Source organism: Sander lucioperca, chromosome 7 (assembly GCF_008315115.2).
Source record: "Sander lucioperca isolate FBNREF2018 chromosome 7, SLUC_FBN_1.2, whole genome shotgun sequence".
NCBI classification, from domain to species: Eukaryota; Metazoa; Chordata; class Actinopteri; order Perciformes; family Percidae; genus Sander; species Sander lucioperca.
Window position 1 is genome coordinate 38,064,786 of NC_050179.1, and position 24,697 is coordinate 38,089,482.

The 24,697-nt window shown below is 40.9% G+C and overlaps 1 protein-coding gene and 1 long non-coding RNA gene across 3 annotated transcripts in view; one reads left to right on the forward strand and one right to left on the reverse strand.

Moving 5' to 3' along the window:
- ntrk3a (neurotrophic tyrosine kinase, receptor, type 3a) overlaps positions 1–24,697 on the reverse strand; it is a 137,852-nt gene that overhangs the window by 42,157 nt on the left and 70,998 nt on the right. For both annotated transcript variants that reach the window (XM_036003254.1, XM_031285500.2), the window contains exons 11-12: positions 22,883–22,929; positions 21,467–21,569 (exon numbers count right to left, since the gene is read on the reverse strand). In XM_036003254.1, the coding sequence (XP_035859147.1) occupies positions 21,467–21,569; positions 22,883–22,929 (150 nt within the window). The remainder of the gene's footprint in view (positions 1–21,466; positions 21,570–22,882; positions 22,930–24,697) is intronic.
- Positions 646–24,251, forward strand: LOC116040214. Its single transcript, XR_004102609.1, has 4 exons — positions 646–656; positions 5,388–5,391; positions 21,262–21,274; positions 24,159–24,251. It is a non-coding gene; the product is annotated as an uncharacterized LOC116040214 (long non-coding RNA).

A 24,697-nucleotide genomic window follows, 5' to 3' on the forward strand; every position in this document is an offset into this window, starting at 1 on the left:
AGCGATTACACTGCCTGGGTGGTGATGACTGCCTCCCTCACTGACCGACTGACAGCAACGAGTTCACAGAATGCTTAATGTTGCTTCAGGTACCAGTCACTGTGCTCCCATGCAACAGTTTTTCTGCTGAGGTGGAAAAGTTGGTGTGGATAAAAATGGACGACAATGGAAACAGACAGAGTGAATAAATGATGGCGTACATGAAGAGCTGAAAACATGAGATGTGTGAGGAGCGAGGAGGAGACTAACCTTCCTCACATCATGTCACCATTGACTGGAGAATCAGCTCCACCAGCTGTTCATCTCCACCAACCAATAAACTAATATTCACAGAAAAGGTGGTGGATGGAAACAAGCATTCATTCGCATTTCCTCTTGACCATTTCTGGAAACTGTTGAAATCTGTGCTGCATTTGGATGAAAACTTGACTAGAGAGTTGCTGATATACATCTATGAGTACAGGGTTATCGCACGCAGTCTGCGGCCGCAGGATTCCAGTGATACCTCTGCAGATTTTCCACAGATTTTAAACAAATACAAAATAAAACTCTGAATGTTAACACATCTCCTCCTCCTCTGCTGAATTCAATAAAAACATATCCACAGCTTGTGTTTGGGTCTGCTGATCAGATGCCGAAACCAGTTTTATAATACTGTAGGGAACAGTCTGAGGTAAACAGTCGAATCACGTACAAACTGATTTACCAGGAAGGTGCACTTGCACATATTTGATTGGCCAGTGCATTCTCTTGCCATATGACGTCACATTTTGCCTTTCTGTGCTGGTTCTCCCACTGTGCAAATGCAATGCTTTGATTGAAATGAAGGATGGGGTTGTGCATGGACGGCCTAAGGCCAGCCAACATTAGCTCTGCTATGTGTTCTCACACATTAAGAAAACACTTCCAGGACTTTTGCACTTAGAGACAACTATGTCCATAATGTGAAAGAGCAGCAGTTAGATGATGCAGAATGTTTGAATATTTCCCTGCTGCTGTATTCACACATAAATAAACTAATTAATAGTTCCTGTGTTTGTCAAACTGTGCATTTTCATAGTCCCCAAACAGTCTGCATGGAGTCCCTCTTTAGTTTGGGGAACTATCCAGCTAGGGTAGAAGTGTTGAAGAAATCTGATGCCCTCAAGAGGGTCATTATTTATAAAGCCTTTAAAAGCTCACAGTTATTTAATAGGCTGTCAATCTATTAAAATATTTAATCGCGATTATTCTCATAAGTCCTAGGTAACTCACGATTAATTGCAAATTAATCACACACGTTTTATCTGTTAGAAGGGATATTTTGTGCACCACATCCATGGTGCTCACTGTCTTCCTCTTGGCGTGCTCGCTGTTAGCTGATGACATCACGGATCCCGTTCTCCAGGAACACCTTCAGCACACAGTCTCCTTGTACATCAGACTGGATATATGCTTCACTCGGCTGCAGCGAGCCAGACGGAGGATGGAGGGTTAGGTGATCTCTGGATGTTTTCACGGAGAACTTTAGGCTTTCTACTAGCTATCCACAACGTTACTGCTGCATCACTTCCTGACTTCACAAACTACGGAGCTGATTATTAACCCCTTTCATTGTCCTATTGTTGTTTCATTTTCTTTTAATTTTTTTCTCCCTAGCACTTCTTCATATTTAATATGTAGCACTGTGAGATTTGTTTAAATATAAAGTGCGTTACAAATAAAAGTTATTATTATTATTTATTATTCTGATTTAGTCATAAAAAAACATGATGAAAACATTTTATTCACCATCTCCGCTGTCAAAGATTTGGGAAACCACATTTCACCAATTAAACATTGTTGCCAGTACAGTGAGGAAAGAAAATTCCTGTTCTAAAAACTTTATACTACTAAGTACTTTACTTACTTACTGTCCTTGGAGAGAATAAGAGGAAACGCTACTACAAAATGTCCGCTGAATGCAGGCTTCCTTCCATACATGTTCAACAACAAAGCTTTTTATTATAATCTTAGTTCAGGCCCATCGAGACATGTGAATGCTTCCCATGTTTCATGTTTTCTATCTGTGCTATGAAGGTTTCATGGGAGACACTGCGCACGCACACACACACACACACATGCACGCACGCACGCACGCACGCACGCACGCACGCACACACACACACACACACACACACACACACACACACACACACACACACACACACACACACACAAAGGATGAATTACAGTGAACCAACTGTGGCCTTCAGCTCCTCTTTTACCTTGATTGTACCTTTCATCTCCATCTTCCCTCCTGAATGATGAGGATTTAAGAGGTGAAATCAATGAGAGATGAAAGCTCTCCCTCTGATTCATCTCCTCACTCTGTTTCATGCCGATGAAACCAGGTGGTTTTGGCACTTTGTGCCTGCTGTGTTCCGATTTAACAATTCAAATCATTGTGTTGATCCAAAGTGCTTACAGTACCCTGAGCCAAAACCGAGACACCGCACAGTAACCGTAGCAATGTCACATCATAACAGTGATTTGTAAGAGTTTGTGAAGGCACAGACAAATGATGTCGTTCTAAAGGGTAGCTACAAATGTTGCTATCTATCTATATAAACATACCGTAAAACCCACAAAGTTAACTTATCTGTGTTATCTGAGTGGGCAACTGGACAGCCAGTCAATCAATAAATCAATCAATCAATCAATTTATATGTGTCAGCTTATATTATACAAGGTACAATTCCAGTGAAATGTGATCCAGTTGTGGCTATAAGTGTCCGACTAAAGAACAGGAATAAAACGGCAACAGAAACCATGGAAGACAAAAACCAAGGGTTAGAAGTCAGTTATACATAAATATAATTTGGATTGTTACTGTATACGTTTTTAATGAGCAGAATTGAAGAGAGCTGATATAAAGTGAAGAGAAGTGAAGGCAAAGAGTAAAGAGGTGAACCTCTTCTCATCTGCCAGCAGTGAAGCTTCAGACTCAAACAGAGCAGAGACAGAGACAGACACAGAGAGACAGACAGACAGACAGAGACAGATTGTTATCCTTGATGCTTTGGCAATATTGTTATTTCTGACATTCAAGCCAATAAAGCAATTTGAATTTGAATTCGACAGACAGAGAGAGACAGACAGAGACAGACACAGACACAGAGAGACAGACATCGTCTGAGAGAGACAGACATAAAGACAGACATTGACAGAGACAGGCCCTCCAGGTCTGTCTCTGTCTGTCTTTATGAATCATGGTGTATTGGATTGGAAAGTAGAATGTATATGCCACATTCTGATTTAATTTCCCTAATACCACCAAAAAGCATTTTTTGCTAAAATGAGACAGGAACATGTTTTGTTGATAAAGAAGTGATGAAATAAATAGTGACAGAAATGCATTAGTGGTAAGAATAATGGCAAAGTGACATTTGCAACAAAAATATATATGAGATATGTGCCCACCTCATCCTCCGAGATATGAATATGGATTATTAAAGACTCGACAAGTGTACTGCTGGAGAAACCCAACCCCAGGGCTCACTCACTGCTTTGGTGAGTATAAAAGGTTCTGAATCTGTCATTTTTCACTTTCATGAATGTAAGTTTTAAAGGGAATTTCAAATTGCATTTTAGTTTCTACAGATTTGACTTAATAAATTAATAAATAAAGCAGCATTCTGAGGTGTCCAAAGGGTAGAAAATGAAGTCCAACCAGGGAAACTGTCCGATATATTGACATTATCTCTCCCTTTTCCTGCCTCCAACCCAATCAGCTGACTGAGGGCATTCATCCAATCACATTTTGCCAAGGCCTCTGTGAGCCAATCATTTTGCTGCTGTCAAACCTTTAAAGTGTTTCTTGCTCTGCTGCTGTCAGTGTCTGATTGATGTGACCCCTCCCGTCACCTCTGGTTTCCATCACAACCAGTGCCCAGTGTCCTTCCACTGAGCTCCACATCTGATCCATATAGATGCTCAGCCAACTCTCTTCATCCTCTCACCCCCACCAACAGACTCCATCTGGGGCATATTCCTGTTCACCTCCTGACCCCACTTCCCCCTTGAAAGACTGACGCCACCAAAGACTCCACTCATATTTCTTCAACTTTACTATTGTGTACTACGTCAAATACATTTATTGAATTACTCTTTTCTAAGTCTCTCCTGGTTGAAGTACTTTTGCGTTCGGAGTTGATCCATTGCAGAGTCTACAGGAAACGTCCACTGGCAACCTCCATGAATGTCATCCTGAGTCAAAGGTAACTTCTGACAGTAGTTGAGAGGTGAGTCCTGACTGTTTCAGCATGGTTAGTGCTTCTGTCCTAACACCTAGAAGCCCTTTATGGGATGTTTCCACACACTAGCACTGATGAAGCAACATTACATCTCATAAAGGACCAGTTTGGACAAATAGAGTGCAGCTTTACTCGAGCAGAAACAAGCATGCATCAAACACAATGGCTGAGATGCCTGTCAATCATGCAAACGTGCCAAGAAATGGCCACTGAAATTATTACAGTTAATTTCTGTGTGTGAAGTTGTTTCCCAATCACTTCAATAGTGCCCATTAGTGGCTAAGTGCTTCCACTTTGGCTTCAGACTCTTGCTTTTTACCAGGAAATGATTTAATAAAACTATTTCAGGATAACTATATTTATTCCTGCAGTTGCATTGACACTTTAGTTTAGAATATTAGATCAGAAATCTAATCAAAGGTTTTTAAAACTAGTTGATCTCACATTTGTTTAAATTTTAGCTAGCTAGTCAATTCCAGACCAGTAAATGTCCAGTAAATGCAATGTGTGAACTATACCATGGCTGTTGGGGGAGCTCATTCATTTTATGGGTTGACTGACTCGTGTTGCAAACATGTACCCATTGTATTATGTCCGCCCATCTGATACACAATAGTCAGGTAATGACCAGCGCCACCCCCTTCCCTAAACCAAACGGAGGATTTCCAGGAAGTGAGCATGCATCTGACACGGATAATCTCCTGTTGTGCACTACATAAGAGACTCGGTCTATGACTATGTTGGGACCAGATTCCTCGGATATTGTCTGGAGTTCATTAGTTGTTAATTGTCAGTTAATGTTGGCCGTTGTGAATGTGGCAGTATTGTCCTGGACTGCTGTTAAATTCCCAGCCTGAATTAGTATACCCGTCCAGCCCTGGTGTAATGTGTTGTATGTTTTGTGTTACTGTTGTGATCCAATTTAAAATTCTATTAACAAAAGTGTTGAATATAAAATGCACTGTAGTACTTCTACATGAACTTGGTAGTCAATTGACTTTGAACTTACCTATCTTCCGTTAAATGAGAGCTGTAATATATAACATCATAAGTTCATTGTTCCATTGTCAGTTCTAAAAAAAGTATTTATAACAATGTATATATAATCACCAGGATTGTCAAGCCTTTTCTTGTTCATGTAAGTTCTAACAGAAAAAAACTGAGTAATGCTGTAAACTATAACACTAACTAAGAGTTGTTCTTACATGTATTTATGTGGACGTCTGGAGATCTGTTCTGTATAATTCTGTCAGTTTCATTCCTTCCAGGGTCCTGTGAAAGACGGATCTGTCCACCATAAAGCACTCCTGTTTGCTTCCAGCCAACCCCCACTGCTGGCATTTCAGTCTGCTGCCACAGAACATCTCAAACCACTCATCATTCTTTCAGCAGCTTTATATTTATAATGGAGCATCTACAGCATTTGCATGGAGCATGGGCTGTGTACAATGGATTAACTCCCGTCTCAATTCACAAATAAAACCAGGAGGGTTTATTTTATATAACATTTAGGATGACAAAAGCCCCTATATGATCTTCTATGTGACAGTAGCTTCTTTCACATCCTGCTCCTGTGTAAAGTGTATGTTTTTAGTTCATTCAATGTTTTTCTGTTTGGTTTTCCATCTCCTGTTTTATTTTGATAGTCACCATCTTGTCTGGTTTCAGGTTTACGTCCTGGACTTGTCTGCCTTCCCACCTGTGTGATTACCTTTCCTCGCCCTAATGTGTTGCACCTGTCTCTTACTTACCGGAGTCGTGCTTTTGTGGGTCCATTGCCTCTGTGTGTGTGACAGCTTCTTTCAAATTATTCTGAGAGCTTAAGTGTTTGTATGTAGAGAAAACAGGCAGAGATGCAGTTGCTTTTAGTGAAAGAAACAAATCGGACACCAAATCTTTTTTTATACGGGATTTTAAGAGCAAACCTCCAGGCTAGCTATAAACTGCTAGCATCAATTCAAAAAAACAAGTAATTCTGAAGAGTGATAAGAGAGAGAAATATATATACCATATATATATTTATTTTTTTAATACAGTTGATTTTTTTTTTTTTTTTCTAACCCTAACCCTATATACTGTCCAATGAAATTACAAACCAGACTCACCCTGAAAGAGACTTAAAGGTAGTGATGGCCAAATGAAGCTTCATGAACTATTTTCTTTATCTTCTGAGCCACTAGATGACGCTCTTGGTTTAAAGAATAAGGTTCAAGGAATGACAACTCAGCGTGCTGTCAACCCTTTGTTGAAAAGAGAGCGCCATCTAGTGGGCTCAGGAAATAAAGATTGCTTCATGAAGCTTCATCTGGCCAGCACTAAGAGGCCTTGATGCCCAAGGTCTAGAACCGCTGCTGTAGCGTCACCCTCTCTCAGTCTTTACATGTATATCCCGCTGCTGGTAAGGTGCGAAGAATGGCAAAGTTACCAATGTGTTTGGTACAGTTTGGATGTATTTTACTTCTTGCACTAACGTTACTGGAGAAATCATTTTTATAGAAGCTGGAGCCATGGTTAAAAACAAACAGAAATACTCTCTATAGTGTACAAATGTCTGAGGATGATATCATCTAAGTACAATTACAAAAGTCGAGGTATCCCTTTAACTACGTTGACTGTTAAGCTGTGTACAGGCCGGTCCCACAGCCCATATTTCATGGAACAAAACAGTGTCATTTGTTTTGAAGCTTTCACAGAGCTTTCCACTGTAGATTCAAGCCAAGAAATCCTGACACATTGAGTGTTTGCTGCCTTTCATTCACACAAGTTATTAGCCAGTGTCCTATATCAAAAGGACAAAACCCTGGTGGGATTTCTATAAGGCTCTGGTATGTGCCAGACAGAGAGAGAACACTAAATGATACCATACCCCCTCTCTCTGAACTCTGCTAATGTTCTCCTGAGCCAGTCATGAGGAAAGATGATAACTCTTTATTCTAATTGTAATGAACCAGTTTCTTTTCCCATAGGCTTTCACTACTGAGAGCATTAACCAATGAGCACTCTGTCTGTGTGTGTATGCATGCACGCTACATTGCATTAGTGTAACAAAGCAATATTTAAATCTACATTAGAGAAGGAAAGAAGCTAAGAGTGTAATTATGTGTATGTTTGATGGTCCCATTTAAATGGTAATGAACAGTAAGCATGCAGCCTTCCTTAAGGGAATGTGTACACGATAAATACCTTCATTCATCTGCTGTGACTCGTGGAAGAGCACTTTATGGTCCCTTCTTTATTTCTATTTGTTTTTCTCTCTTGTCAGGTATTGATTTCACTTCATTAATTACAATTTCAGAAGCAGAATCACCACAGCAGCAAAAAAGTACAGACACTGTATACAGTAGGGGTGGAACAGTACACAGAAGTCACGGTTCGGTTCATACCTCAGTTCAGACATCACGGTTCTGTTCGGTACAATGGAGGGAAAAGCAAAACAAAAATGCAGAAGGCAATTTTTTTTATCGTGCATGTCTCAGGCTGTACCACCTAGAGTCATACAGTCTCTCCCCTGAGCTAGCTGCAACAGCCTGAAGTGTATAAAGTAAGATGTAAACAGTAAACAATAAGTACCCCACATCATATCCAGACTCCATCTGTAACTTGTAAACAATATGGGATATGGGAGACAAGCGCTGCTCTCATATGTGGATGCACAGAGCAGGGATGTTGTTGCTTGAAACAGCGAAGCAAACGGGCCTGGAGGCCATTTGTGGTCGAGGCGAGAAGGGATACAGCTACGTCCGTGTTTGGTTGTATATGGAAGAGACTAGTTTGCCTCGTGTGGACTCACTGGACCGACTGACTCGACATGTAGGCGGAGCTTGGGAGCTTTAGAGCTAAGGGGGGGGCTACAGATTAGGTGTCCCTAAAGAACCGCGTATCTAACAGTAGTTCCGCATTACAATTAATTTACACGCAAGTTTTATTTATTTTTATACTAAATTGAATATATTTAAAAATAAATTCATGTACCAAACCGAGACGCCCGTACCGTTTCTGTTCAATACGAATACATGTACCGTTCCACCCCTAACATACAGTCTATTATTATTATTATTATTATTATTATTAGTCATCTGAGCATTTATGCAGCTAAATGAAGGTCCATGTTGCATTTCTTAATAAGAATATCTTACCTTCAATCAGTCTGACTGAAGCTAATGTTCAGCAGTGAATACTTCTTTTACTCTGAAAAACACTTAACACATAATGAGGAGACATTTCCAATGAATGTGTCTTTAAGAGCAAGCATTAGCCACACAGTTTCCCATGATATGACAGCGCTTCCTGTTGCAGCCACACAATTAGTATCTAGTGCTGCTTTGGTAATATTTCTCAGGTACTGAAGTCATCAGTGTCTTAATGCTCAGCGTCATTTAATCACTTCTTACGTTATTCACTATCAGCTGGAAGAGAGCAGACTGCCAAGCTGACTGAGCAGCAGATTAATGTACATATAATAATTTGCTCACGCACCTGACTTGGAGTCACTATTATAACGATATCTACCTGAAATATAAGTCATATGGATGCACAGTGAGCGTTGACTAGATATTCTGCTTGTCCAATAAGCTGACATTAAATGAGCACAGAATCAGAAATCAGCCAGTTTAGATGTTACCATCAAAGCTGGTGTTTGTTTAGTTTTATCTCTTAATTATCATCCATAATTCCCCAAAAGAGACTAGAGACTGAGACCTTTACATTAAATTAAAATCTTTGATACTAATAATTAGCTTAGCCAAATACATTTTGAAAGATGTATGATAGCTGCCTGAATTATGTTCTTTGGCAATAGTTTTTCAAATCAGGAAATGTGGCATTCTTATAGTGGTGGGGAGGTGGTGGTATACAGGTTTACACCACAACACCACTTCACATATCCCTAACCCTCTCGCTTCATTTCCTGTCAGATCATCAAAGTTGTTTTGTGCCACCAGAACCTGACAACCACTCTGTCCCTGTGAGCCTATATACCGTATACCTTCACTTTGGCAATCAATCATTGGACTGCACACTAAAACTGCTCACACCTGCATACACACAATATACATTGTAAATATTCACCTTGTTATCTTGATAAGAATGTAATCTTGCTGGCATTGTGTTTCCGTCTTTGCAAATGCAAATGAGCTGGATATGAGTGTAATATTTAAGAGGGAGGGCTGAAAACATGAATAATGTGAATAGCCACATTCATGCCATCAATGATTTATAACTCCCATTATTGTTCAAAAGCTATTGAAGAACAGAAAACAGGCATACTGCTGCATTGGGACTCACTGAGTGGAGTTGATTATGAAACATCACCACATCTGCAGTTTGAATCTGTGAGAGTAGCTCTGCATCACAGAGACATGGTGGTTACACTGAGACAGGAGGAATGAACGGCTCGTAATTAGAGGTCGACCGATTCATCGGTTTTGCCGATTAATCGGCACCGATAGTTGATTGGTGGAACTATCGTTATCGGCAAAAATCCATACCGATGGTTGCGTCCGTTGCTGGAGCGGCTGAGAAGCGCGCGCTGTCATTCATTACACAGTACGCGAGAACTGAGAAGGGTCTGCTGGCATCATGCATTACAATAGCGGCTTCTAGAGGCAAAATAAAAACTATCACTGATGCCTCGTGTTGTTTATTTTCGACACGTGTTACTGCGCGCTGCACGGAGAGCACATGCTGTGCGGAGAAGGCTGACATCAGATGCTCGTTTAAAGCATCGACAGCAAAAAGGTATGTATACAGTACATATTAATTTGTTGAATAGATGCTGCATTAGTAGAGAAAGAACAGCACAACAGTATATTTGTTTGCTTTCGAGGCTGAGATGACGCTAAACATTAGTAGTAGGCTAACTTACCTCAAGCAGTTAAAACACTGACAAAAATAAACGCAAGTCCGACCCAAATGTCAGAATCAGAACCCTAAAGGCTCGTCCACGATCCCAAACGGCACCTCTGATTCATATTTAGATCATTTAATAACAGTTAAACGTAGAGACTTACTGATTGATGCAGCTAAAGGCTAACGAGTTAGCCGTCACGGGGTGTCTTTGGTGTCTTTGGTGTCTTTCTAGCCTTTACAGGTGATTTTCTATCCAGCCTGGAACTTGTGCCTTTTTTCGGGGTTGTTGAGCATTAAATCCAAACTGTTACATCCAAGATTTATCCACTTGATGTCCATAATTCATCACGTTTTCGGTCATTTCTGCCGCTAACTCCGTGCTACCCATAGACAGTAGGTGCTACCGACAAGGGGATCTCCCATGATGCCTTTGTTTATGTTTTCAACCAATGGGAAGGCAGGTCCGTCACACATTACGCCTTATATGGGCATCCAAGTGAGAACAAATATATATATAGTATAAAGTGGGAAAGATAGATCCCTCCAGGTCAGAGATCGTCTGTTACCGTTCTAAACCGTTCTACAGAGAAGAATGGCGTCACTGTTTTGAGATTGTTTGTCCTTTATATGAATTATAATGCTCATTATGTTTATTTTTGCAAATATGTAGGAGAACTGTTTTAGACAACACACATGCTTGTGTAGCATTGCTGTGGGTGTAATATCAATAAATATGACATTATTATTTTGATTATTGGCAAAAGCGTCTGGACTTTTTTTGAAACAATGTATGTATTTTGTCAACTGTATAAGTTATAAATACTATCGGTCGATTAATCGGTTATCGGCAAATATGGCCCAACCTAGCTATCGGTAACGGTAAAATCCACTATTGGTCGACCTCTACTCGTAATAAAGAGACAGAATATGCTTTGAATTCCAACTATCCAGGCCATCAAGTAATAATTATGTAATTAATTTGGCATAGAGAAATATTCCGATATTTGTATACTATATATTGCATCATCCCAGTTTATAATTTCTTCTAGAATGAATGCAGGAGATCACATGATATTGGAATTTTTGTTTTATTATATTGAATGATAATCAAAAATAAAAGTGCGGAAAACCTAAATCTGTGCAAACCTCAGAGCGGTTGGACCCAGAAGTCAGAAAGTGATCCCAGAGATGCATGCTGAGCCAGCGTCACTCAGTGTCTGAATAAGTAAAGCAGGCCCTGAGGAGCCCCTTTGCTTTTTAATAAAACACCAGAGCAGATGGTCCTCTGATCTGGGACACGGACAGAAATAACAGAGTCAAGAATGCTTTCTCTTTTCTGTTTCATCACTTTCTCCTTCTACACTTTAAACAAGTTCTGGCTAGTAATGTGTTCACAATGCAATACGAGTCTTCACTGATCAAAAATGGACACATGAAGAACCCACTCAAACTCGACAAGCATAAATAAACCATAACAAAAGAAACCTGATTTGAAAGAGATTATATTGACACATGGAGCTGAGAAATACAGCAGGACCCTTGAAACCTGATTTGACTGAGTATAATGTAGAGCCGGTCTGAGCTGGTTTCTCAGAGACCATGACCCGACCCAGGGCCAACACGGGCTGAGCAAACGTCAAGATCTCTGTGAGGTTTTGCTCATAATTCAAGTTTGTATTATTGTATGTTGTTATTTTACAGCTGCACTTTCCATCAGTGAGGAATGAAACTGGGATAATGGGATGCGTGGGGTTAACAGGAGTCCTGCCATACATGGCTTTGGCGTAGGTTTGGATTTATAGTTCAGCGTCAGATATCAGCCCCACAGAACCAGACGGATGTACTGTATGTGATCGGGCCGTTTCCTGCTTATTCATATTCCCCACAGTGTCTGTTTCATTTGGTTATTAAAGTATGGTAATAATATATCTTTGTTAATCATTTCTTCACTTCTTTGCATTAAACAAAGTTTTTAGAATTCCTTGTTCAATAGAAGCTCATTACTGCTCTGAACGTAGCAAGGAATCATTGTGGAGAAAAGGGATCAGGAGACTGATTACAATCTACTTAGAACGCAGATAGGCTAGTCCAGGTCCTAGTCCCGGTCCTAGTCCTGGTCCTGGTTGTACAGTGGAAAGATAAACAGCATCTCAGCATGTGGATTAAAAACAGATTTAGCTGTTTTGGGAATACATTAGTTTATACACACATCTAAAGAACCATGGTGCATAGAGCTCTCGGGAGCCAGCTCCCATATACATTATATTTACTGTTATTGACTTAAAATCGTGTTAGCATAGCGTTAGCTTTCTGGCTCGCAGCTATCTGAGCCGAGCGGACTATAAATATCCCCACTAAGCGTGGAAAGTCGTATCTAAGGTCTATCCTATTTCCTGCAGTGACCAACGTTTGCATTGCATAAGAACCTTATGGGATGGGAATGATTGTTCCAGGTATTAGTCAAACCCTCAGGTGTAACCAAGGAAACAGAGTTATTGATTGAAAATGTCATTTGGCAAGTGACCAAGGTGTTAGCGGGTAATTGCCCTTCAAGGTGTCCATTAATTCCTGGTAATGCACACCTTGTTGGGCATTAACCCTTACATATCCGCTGCCACTATCATTAGTACCCCCCCCCCCCCCTCTCTGTCTCTTAACCCAACCAGTCGAGGCACACAGAGAAGTTAGCCTTTAGGGCTCTCTGCCAGAAAGGGTCTATTTTAACCCAAACATGCTCACTTCCTAAACTTGACCAAATAGTTCTGTCTCTAAACCTAAGAAGATTTCTGGCAGAAATGGCTTGCTATATATCTGTGTGCCCGGTCGAGGCAGATGGCTGTCCCCCCAGAGCCGTCAGCCTCTGCTCAAGGTTTCTACCCGTTAAAGGGGATTTTTTTCTTGCCCCCGTTGCCCATGTGGAAATGTTGGGTCTGAGTGTGTAGACTTGCTCTATATAAAAAATGTTCGTGGTAGTGTCAAATCACAAATTCTGTTACACACATTTAGTTTGACTTACTTACTGCTCACACAATGAAATGAAAATGTTTATTAATGTTTGCATGATCTCTCAATTAGAGGTTAGTGTGCATATGAGTGTTGTTGCCTGTCTCAATAACACCTCGATAGCAGGTCACATATCAGGCTGTCTGACGCTCCTCCTAATCCTTTACACAAGCTGTTAAATCACTCTCAAGTCTTCTGACCTGGTGCTAATTAGAGACAGAGCCAATTAGAGGCATTGGTGAAAGGATCAAGGTCTGTATGTATAAGACAGTTCCATTCCATTGATTCAAGAGCTTTTGAATGTTTTAATGATGGACTCCTCAGTGTATTCTGCTGTATTCTAATCTTTCTGTGGTATTTCACGGTCCAGCTTGCCTTTGGCTATATCCTTAGCTAGTCTGTTTAGCCTCAGGCCAGCTGCTCACATAGTTCCCACAGGAAAGAAAATGGTAATAACATTTCAACCTTTTACAGCCTGGCAAGGAGAATCTAAACCTCTCTATCTCTGAAAGAAAATGCCTAACTATGTGACCTGTGCTGGTACGGTGATGTAAAAAAAGAATGTAATTCATATCAAACCATGAGAAGAGCTGCAGGTAAACTCCTGCAACCCTGAACACACCCAAACATCTTCTCACCACCTCTCTTCCTTTTCTCCTGTCCATTTCACTGGGTGCTTTATAGCATGACACTATGATTCAACTCAATGCTCAAAGATCTTAATTTGGCCATCACTAGACATTTCAAATGATAAAACCTCACAAGTTTCATGTGCTTTTTTTGTTCTCAATTAAAATCAGTCAAAACACATGTCTGTGGAATTCAGCTATTTGCACAGTAAGTTAAACCCACAGAGGCTTGCAAAAGTATTCATACCCCTTGAACTTTTCCACATTTTGTCACGTTACAACCACAAATGTAAATGTATTTCATTGGGATTTTATGTGATAGACCAACACAAAGTGCCGCATAATTGTGAAGTGGAAGGAAAATGATACATGGTTTTCAAATATTTTTACAAATAAAAAACTGAAAAGTGTGGCGTGCACAAGTATTCAGCCCCCCTGAGTCAATACTTTGTAGAACCTCCCTTCGCTACAATTACAGCTGCAAGTCTTTTGGGGTATGTCTCTACCAGCTTTGTACATCTAGAGACTTTGCCCATTCTTCTTTGCAAAATAGCTCAAACTAAGTCAGATTGGATGGAAATTTTCAAGTCTTGCCAGAGATTCTCAATTGGATTTAGGTCTGGATTTAAATAACCCCTAAACAAAATCCAGTGCAACCACTTGTCTTCAGAAGTCACCTAATTAGTAAATAGAGTCCACCTGTGTGTAATCTAATCTCAGTATAAATACAGCTGTTCTGTGAAGGCCTCAGAGGTTTGTTAGAGTGAACATCAGTGAACAAACAGCATCATGAAGCCCAAGGAAAATACCAGACAGGTCAGGGATAAAGTTGTGGAGAAGTTTAAAGCAGGGTTAGATTATAAAAAAATACCCCAAGCTTTGAACAGCTCATGGAGCACTGTTCAATCCATCACCCGAAAATGGAAAGAGTATGGCACAACTGCAAACCTACCAGGACATGGCCGTCCACCTAAACTGACAGGCCGGGCAAGGAGAGCATTGATCAGAGAAGCAGCCAAGAGGCCCATGGTAACTCTGGAGGAGCTGCAGAGATCCACAGCTCAGGTGGGAGAATCTACCCACAGGACAACTATTAGTCATGCACTCCACAAATCGGGCCTTTATGGAAGAGTGGCAAGAAGAAAGCCATTGTTGAAACAAAGCCATAAGAAGTCCCATTTGCAGTTTGCCACAAGCCATGTGGGGGACACAGCAAACGTGTGGAGGAAGGTGCTCTGGTCAGATGAGACCAAAATTGAAGTTTTTGGCCTAAATGCAAAACGCTATGTTGGCGGAAAACTAACACTGCACATCACCCTGAACACACCATCCCCACCGTGAAACATGGTGGTGGCAGCATCATGCTGTGGGGATGCTTTTCTTCAGCTGGGACAGGGAAGCTGGTCAGAGTTGATGGGAAGATGGATGGAGCCAAATACAGGGCAATCTTAGAAGAAAACCTGTTAGAGTCTGCAAAAGACTTGAGACTGGGACGCAAGACAACGACCATAAATATACAGCCAGAGCTACAATGGAATGGTTTAGATCAAAGTATATTCATGTGTTAGAATGTCCCAGTCAAAGTCCAGACCTAAATCCAATTGAGAGTCTCTGGCAAGACTTGAAAATTGCTGTTCACAGATGCTTTCCATTCAATCTGACTGAGCTTGAGCTATTTTGCAAAGAAGAATGGGCAAACATTCAGTCTCTAGATGTGCAAAGCTGATAGAGACATACCCCAAAAGACTTGCTTTTTTTTTTTTCTTCCACTTCACAATTATGCACCACGTTGTGTTGGTTTGTGGTTGTAACTTGACAAAATGTGAAAAAAGTTCATGGGGTATGAATACTTTTGCAAGCCTCTGTAAATCTGAGCCTCATCTCCGGAACATGATCAAAAGCACTGAAACACATAGTATACTGTAAAAAACTGTATGAATGCAAAGTATACGGTACATATGCGGCATACTATTTTGTGTACACGTGCTTGCTGATTCACTCTTTTGACTGAGTTTAAGTGTAGATACACCAGCCGAGCCTCATGCGTTACGCACATCCACCTCCGCTCCAGGAGAAAGATACCATCGTGTCAATAAAGCTTCAAAGAGACAGAGATGGAGAGAGAGACAGACGCTGGCAGACAGACAGACATGCAGCTCTCTGTCCTCTCTGGATCTAAAAGCAGATTACAGTGTAATACAGATGACAATATTCCTTCTGAGGAGAAAATAGAGATGTAATTTCCTCCTCAAACACAGGAACAGAGTATGAAGAGCAGGATTTATGGAGACTTAATGGAATCACCAGAGTTTTCCTTGGCTCCATCTTCTTTAAAAAGCATCCATTCTGAGTGTCTGAGACTCCATATCAACACACTTCATCACTGTTTGTGCCGCAGGTCAAACGCCAGCATGTGTGTGTGTGTGTGTGTGTGTGTTTGTGTCTGGAAGTGCACACTCACCCTACAGGCAGTAATGTGGGTTGGCTGTAAGGCGGCACTAAATGAACAGATGGATGCAATCAACAGATGGTTGATATGGTGTGTGCCCTTAAGACATGGGGTCTGTGTGTGTGTGTGTGTGTGTGTGTGTGTGTGTGTGTGTGCGTGTGTGCGTGTGTGTGTGTGTGTGTGTGTGTGTGTGTGTGTGTGTGTGTGTCCTGCCCAAGTCATCATGTCACAGCTTACAGCAGACACATGATGTGGAAATCTTAGAGAGCAAGTATATTCTGAAGCTGGTGTCCATATTTATATTTCTCACTTTAGCTAGTATTCAAATTAAGACCAGTCCCTAAACTAATAGGAGCTGTATATAAACGTTGGTGGGGAATGGAATTAGCTGTATTATAATGGCTCATAGTAAATTCAGTACCATTGGTCCTACAGCAGAGTCATGTCATATCTCCACTCTATTCTTTTTTGTTTCAAAAGAAATACATTCTTTTTTTTCAATCACAAATTATTTTTTTGTTGAAGCTACATCAACAAATACTGTAAATATAGTAAATAGACTCTAGGATCCACTATACGGCTTTTCAACTGTTTTGGAAGAGTTGACGTTCACAGATTAATAACACCAAATGAAGACAACATTTCTGTCAGAGAAGAGCCACTCAGCAACAGAGTGGTGAGTATTGACATGGAGACAGTGAACTTCTTTCATTTTCTGCACCTAGGATTTAATATGTATTTGTCACATGCTTATGTTCTTTAATATGTGCAGTGAAAGGCGGAGCTAAAAGGGTTAGTGTGCAATGATTGTAATTATAATAGATTTGGCGCAGCAGCTTTGCGTCTCAGCCTGTAGGACGCTGCCTTGCATTCCTCAACATCTTAAGTCCTGAGCTGCAAGCCAACAGGATCCATCTACCCATGGGTTCTGGTTCAGAAATGACCGCATGTCATCGTAGGGATGACAAAGCTTTTCTATAAAGCGTGTCTCACTGATGTTGTCAAAGCTGGACTAGAACATTTTATGGTGGATCTGATATATCTGATCGCTCTCGTAGAGAGTTAAACATTTGTTTAACTCTGACCCTGCGATGTGCACAATAAAAATAACAAGGACGCACTGTGCCACTGCGTGCATCACCCTGTATAGTGCAATACGACAGTAGCAGACTACAAACTGCAGCATTGCTCTCATTACGTGATCGCTGCCCTCGATATTCAGTTCTTTTCCACATCAGAACTGAGACATCACACTCATTCAGGCTAACCGTTGTAAATGCACCCTCCCTGCCAGCAGTGTTTCCCACCTCTCATAATAAGGTTATTATATGGCGCACTAGGCAACGTCTGAAAATGCCCCCTCCATTATTTATTTAGATTTTCCAGAGGAAATATGGTCTGGAAATCTTATTCAAGTAAAAAAGGTGGGAACAGATGTGACTGTATGATTGGAATATGTGTGGAACAAATCATCAGTGTGAAGGTACATTACTATTAGGTCCTGGTGTGGAGGAAGATTCAAATGATTAAAGAAGGAACCTGCTGTGCATCAAAAACCTGGAGACTGCAGATGCCATGCACACACTAAATCTGCACTACATATAGCCAGGCCTATCAAAGGCCAGAAAACTCAGCTGAAAGGGATTTTTATTTTTATTTCCCTTTTTTCTTCACCTTTATCTGATGGCTTGAGTGTATGCCTCAACCATCCAGCAGTGCACATTGCCTGCTCTGTGGTCCGGTTAACGACATAGAGGGCACTTCTGCCACTGCAGTGAGACACTGCGTTGTTCTTCTCCCTCACTCGACTGCCGTGCCCCCCAGTAACCTGTAGCATCTAGCACTCACCATTACTGCACCCACCTGCACCCCTGCTCCTTGTCCCCTCATCTACTCCTCAGTAAGCAGTACATCTACCTGCCACTTTCCTTTGGTTCACTGTCAGACGACCTTGTGTGCAAACCTGGCGTATTGCTCCAGCCGCGTTATTTCTGGCTTCCTGTTGGCGAGCCCTACTCGTTATAGTGACGAGAAACTGAGCAGAGTTTGCTTTTGGTCATAGTGGCAGCTATATGCTGCTGTACAATCCATTGTCTTTTTTTCTGCGTGGGGCCAGTAAAGGGTTAAATACTGTAAGCCTGTGTCAAATGGCAAAACAAAGCCTTGGCCACTACGTGAGTGTTGATTCAATGCATAGATAAAGTGTCTTTGGTTGAAATGCAGGTTCAAATATGAGTCTTTTTTTTAGATTTACAAATACATTTTTCTAGTTGAGATTAAGGACCTTTTCACATCTGAAGGTCCGGACCCAGGTTCATTTTTTTTTCTACATGACATAACTACGTCCTGTCGTCATCACATACGCGAGCCGCGTCTCCCGATCCTTGTAATTGATAGGTTTGTAGACGGGCTTCCCCGTCCTCTCGTATCCTCTCTCTGGAGGTTTTGTGAATTTTTCCAACTAACTGTTCCTTAAAGGAGCTACACTTCTCTTAAAACACGACGATAGCCTGCCAGTTTGATCCGGACCGGACCTCTTTTCCTCAGACCAAATTTCGACTGTTTGGTCTGGGGTTAGGGTTAGGGGAGGTTTCACACAATTTGGGTTCAGATTAAACTGAAAAGTCCAAAAGTCCAGACCAAACAATGTAGGTATGAAAGCCCCCTAAGAACAATTGGCCACTTCAGCCAATTGGGCACTCATCTGCACTGGATCTTTATCCCTCTCATTCCTCTGGATCTGCTGATATGAGTCATCACAGAGGAGTCGGGCGCTTGGGGCAGTTTACTCTCAAAAATCTCTGAGATTCAAAGTTGGCAAACACTCACCTCTAGCTGTGTTCATGTCATCTTTCTTATAGCCTGTTAAAGCAGTGGAAGCACTTCCACCTGTTTGTTTGAAAAGATGAAAACTCTGGATATGGGAAAACAGGAAAATGATAGCTACTGATAATTTGTTGCTAATCATTAAGCTCATTACTTAATTATGTCATTATCTTTAAACTACAATTATGTTGTGTGTGCTGAAAAACTTTACTTTGTTTTCATCCTGTTTAATTCCATTACCTTTTTACCTCAAAATGTTTGTATGTGTGTGTGTGTGTGTGTGTGTGTCTGTCCGTCTCTGAAAGGTGAATGTCATTCCTCCAGTTTTACACATGAAGATGGCATCAAGCTGCATTATGGGAAGTGTAGAATACAGTTTTTGAAGCTTTACTCATTCAAGGGACTACAAGTCACGATACATTGCCCTTTGCTGCTTTGGTTCTTTTATTTTTTTAAATCTGTCCCCAGAGATGGGGACTCAAATCTGAAACTCGGACTCGAGTTGCACTTAAGTCGCACAAACAGCTGACTTCAGACTTGACTTGCGACTCGACCCAAAAGACTTCATGACTTGGACTCGAGCTTTAAGACTCGTCAACAAACTGTTTTCATGCAATTATTGCTTTTTAAATCTAAATTCATTCATGTATTTCTATTTTCTTTTATTGGCGCATATACGTTGGGAAAACGTCTGACGAGCTGCATGTCCCCTGCCCTTTGCCATAATGTGCAACGTTCACAGCTCACAGCAACACCAGCTCCTAACAAGACACAGAACTCAAGCCTGGACATGTAGCTGTGCACCTGTGTGTGCTTGGTCAGGAGATATTAATTATTAATCCAACTCTGGTCTATGCAACACTGACTTCAGCTGTGCTTAAATCATGAAAACAGTGTTATCCATATAAAGCTAAGACGGATGTAGGAACACCTCAGCATAGAAATAATCACTGCTGAAAGTGTTGACAGCAAAGAGTGAAAGACACATGGAGGGAGAAAGAAAGAGAGAAGCATGGAGGGAAGGAAGGGACCCATGAAGAAACAAACAGACAGTGAAACTAACCCTGTTTCCATGACCCTTGGTTACCTCCCTTTATCTATCCTTCCATTCTTTCTTCCTACCGTTCATGCTACCATTGACAAGGATTCTTCTCTGTTAAGCTTAAATTATACTTTCCATGTCCGCATAGCTGCAATGTCACCGTGACATACATTTCCTCATCTGCCCATGCCTGTCTTTACCAACCTGCTTCCCTCCCTGTCTTTTATCCTTCCTCCCTTCCTACGTTTCATCCTTCTGTCTCTTAATTGTTTGAATGCTGATTCAGCAGCATTCACAGTATTGTTATCAGATTCTTTATTCTTCAACTTTCTTTGGTCGCCTCTAACTTCTGCATACGTTCAGCTACAAAAAACATTCAAATATCAAAATGGTCAGCTTTTAAAGCACATGATGGGACTTCTTCAACATATGTTCTGCTATTTATACTTTTTAAACTATTAAGTTTTTTTTTTAAACAATTAAAGTCAATGAGAGCAGGCTTCAAATCCTTTTCTACTTCAAAATGCTACTCTTACTTCATACCTTTACCTACAGACACCAATCAAACCTTAAGCCATTCACAAAAACTTCAGCTAAGGCTCTATCTCAGCAGTTTGAAATCTTTAACAGTTATTGTGACAATTAAGTTTAAGTTTAGGGTTCCTTTCAGGATGTTTATAATGGGTGTGTATTGCGTGACTTACAGTGCTTGATGTCATCGCTAAAGCACGGAGCCTTAAAAAAATCTTAGTCCCTTCTCTATTACTGTTGTAACACCTACAACTTTCATACAATATGCATGCATAATTATTCAACTTTTAAAGACATATTAATTAAAACAATTATCACTTTTCTACATTTCTTACAACTTCACCTTCTTCTTTAACCAGCAATCCAGTTTAGCTTTAGCATTAACTTTTCAAAAAATAACTTTAATTATTCCACATCTTTTTTACATTAGTGGTGTTATTCAACTTGTCAATGAATTGCATACCGATAAAAACCATTCCCACTTTTCGAACTATTCTCACTACTTCAACTTCTTCTTACAGATTTAAGCTATGAATCCAGTTTAGCTTTAGCAATTTATCTATTCAGCATTCACACCCATTTTCTGCAGGAAATACATTTTCTAGTTATTTTGTAATCTTCTATTCCTCTCACTCCTAATGCCTTCATCCTTCCATTCAGTTCACCAAACTATGTCTGGATGTATGAATACTACAGAGATATTAGCAAAGCTGACAGTGTCAGCCTTTCCATCCATGAGTATGGTCCTGACCTCCTGACCATCATACCCATCACACCTTTAATCTTCATTCCAGAGTCACAAACTGTGAGCTTGATGAAAGACATCTTCAGAAGGACAGAACCAATAGAAACACTGACTGCTTACCTTTCATGCCAAACTTTGAGCGTCGTCCATATTTGTTGACGAGAAGGAAGAGAACCACCAGCACCACACAGGCGAACCCTGCCAGCCCGACTGCTATGGAGACCTGCAGGGGACAACAAGAAAAGTGGTGTTAGGACAATCATGGCAGATGTACAGGAATAAGGGGATTGTAGGAGCTCAGTTTCCATATAAAGTTAGCTGTGAATGTGTCGTCCCCAGAAGGTAACACTATCAGGCATACATTTTCCACCGGACACAATGTAGTCCCCAGAGGATGAACCGCTGTTCGCTTTAGACACCCACAGGTCAAATTGTCAGTTTGAACACAAGATATTTTATCATCCATGAAATGGGATTTAAAGTCCAGTGTATTAGCAAAACTGTTGCTGAGACCGTTTGGGAGCAGCAGCTCAGTCCTTAGGCACCTGGCTTTGGGACTGGAGGGTCACCGGTGCAAATCCAGCGCAGACCATTCGGAACGGAGTGTGGCCTGGTAGCTGCAGCGGTGCCAGTTCACCCCTGGGCTGCTGAGCTGCCCTGGAGAAAGGCACCAAATCCCCAACTGCTGGGAGTGCCAGACTATGGCAGCCCCATCACTCTGCCATCTCTCTACAGTAATGCATGTCTATAGGGCCTGTTAGGGCAGGGCCAAATGACCATATATACACACACACGCATATATATATATATATATATATATATATATATATGCCTGTGTGTATTTTGGGTCTGTGTGTGTGTGTGTGTGTGTGTGTGTGTGTGTGTGTGTGTGTGTGTATGTAACAACGGCATGACACAAAAGAATTTCATCAAGAGGTATACTTAAGTACTTCTTCTTCTTCTTCACATCATGAGGGGACGCAATGTTTTTGACTGAATCATTCCATCACCATGGTTTTCCAATTTAATTTAAAGATGCATACAGTTATTCATATTTTTTCTGAACACAGATACAAACAGAAATATGTAAGAAAAAGCAGCCACATACACACACACACTCTAACCCACAATGCTGCTTCAAGGCCTCAGCCTCAAGAGTTATCTTTTCCCAGACAATTACAGGAAAAAGATGAACTCAATTACATTTGGAACCAACTCTCAGGCTCACCAGCCACCAGGGGATTTCAGCAGATAGAAGCAATGGCGGCGGAAGGCTGGATTAAAATAGCACCGTCCGCTCTTCTGGAGACACATTTTCTGATAGTTTTACTACTCCTTTGTTCCACATATTTTCCTCCTAGGCAAGATAATACACAGCCTAACTACAGACAGCAAATACAAAGCAAGTAGGGACATTACTACACATATTCTTCGATCTAACAGTGCTAGCTGTGGGCTTTGTTTCTGTACCTGGGTGATCAGCGTCAACACAATCTCAGCCAAACACTCAGCATGTTTCATATTTCAGTCACTCACCCCAAACGTATCTTCCTCAGGTTTGTGAGTCTCTGCAGTCGGGGTTACTGGTGGAGAAACACAACAAGATACAGACTGGGTTTAAAAATAACCAGAGGTTACTGCCCTGCTGTCCTCACACATGAAGCAGTAAACTGCAAAGCTGCTCTAATCAATAATGAACAAGTAGCTGCGCAGACAAGGTGAAAGACACATCTCTTTGAGACCAAAGCCCTGCAATGATACTGTCAGGTCAGTTATAGACACAATATCATCTACATTGGCAAGTCCAATCCAGCTCAGCAGTCTCTCTCTATAAAGATACAAATTCTGGCAAATTATAAATTCAGCATTGAAGCATCTTTACTCAGACATCTCTACATCCTGTCTTCAAGAAGAGTCAGTCTATGGGATATTTGGGGTCACTTGTTCTATGATGGAATAGTTATACTAAACCCTATTCAGTGCAATGTGCACACAAGCTGGTCATATAAAATTAAAGTCAGCGTGAACATTTGGGGCCTTATGCACATGTAGAGGATGTCATAATGAAGAGCTAACTCTTTCCTGACAACCATGAATCTAAACCATTATACTATAATGTAGAGATGCACCAGATGAGTTTGACCAGCCGATACCGATTTTAGCCGATTCTGATTTCATATTTTCAAACCACTTTACAGCACACACAAATATTTATTTTCTATCTTTTCTTTAATAGAAAATTTTACATTTTGCATAGAACATTTTTTGAATAGATAATCAATCACTATAAAATAGAACTATATAAATTACTCCTGGTGTGGGAAATTCACACACATCTAAAGTGCAATGTTATGGAAGAACCATTTCCTTCTTCAATATTCAACTAAACAAATGTGATATATTTAGCAAACTAAACTTCTATGTATGAAAACAGGTAATGACAATAAAATAATATAATATATAAATAACAAATAAAAATAAAATAAATATAGCCTTGCAGTATAAAGATATTTCTCAAAACACACACACAGGCCTGTTTGAACGTCAACAGTAACGTTACCTGAAAACAGCGTGTAGTTCCTTTTTTAGCAAGTTTGCTTTATGTGTCATTGTGCATAAATATGAACACTACCGTTGCTGTCAACGGGCTTGTCTGCTAACGTTAGCTACCGACGGTTACCTCGGAACAATCCAGCAAATAGACGGTACCCTGGAGTGCCGTTACCTGAAACAGATGATTTAACGTCACCGCTCATTTTACACACAGTTTAGCAACACAACTAAACGGCTGAATGTTTGTTTTGAGCGGTAGGCATCCCCACTAACCTAGAAAGCGTTTTAAACAGTAATGTTAATACAGCGTGTCGGAGGAATACAGCGTCTCTTTTTTTTCTTTTTTCTTTTTTTGTCTCCTACAGCGGCCAGCGGGGTGTAAGAGGCAGAGGGACCACAGCGTTTGCTAACGTTAGCTTCTTGTCTCATCTGGGGTCTGATAAACAGTAAATTCATCAAAGTTAGTGTGCCCAACGCTATTTTCCGGTAAACTGTAGCTGTCATATTTCACGGGACCCGCGTGAGTGCGGTTTTCATGTTCCAGTTTTTCAGCCTCAGAGGGGAGAGAGAGAGCAGCTGACTGAGATCAGTAGATCAGACGGCTCTGCAGCTGATTGAGCAGCAGTGCCCCGCTGCTACATGCATATAGCGGAAACCCTGCATGTGCACGTGTGGTGCTGATGTTGCGCGATGTAAGTCATGTGGCGCCCGAGTGAATTTGACCGGCATAAAATCGGCATATGTTAGACTGACCGGCAGGTCGCAGGTCATGGCCGATGACGTGAAAATCAGTCATCT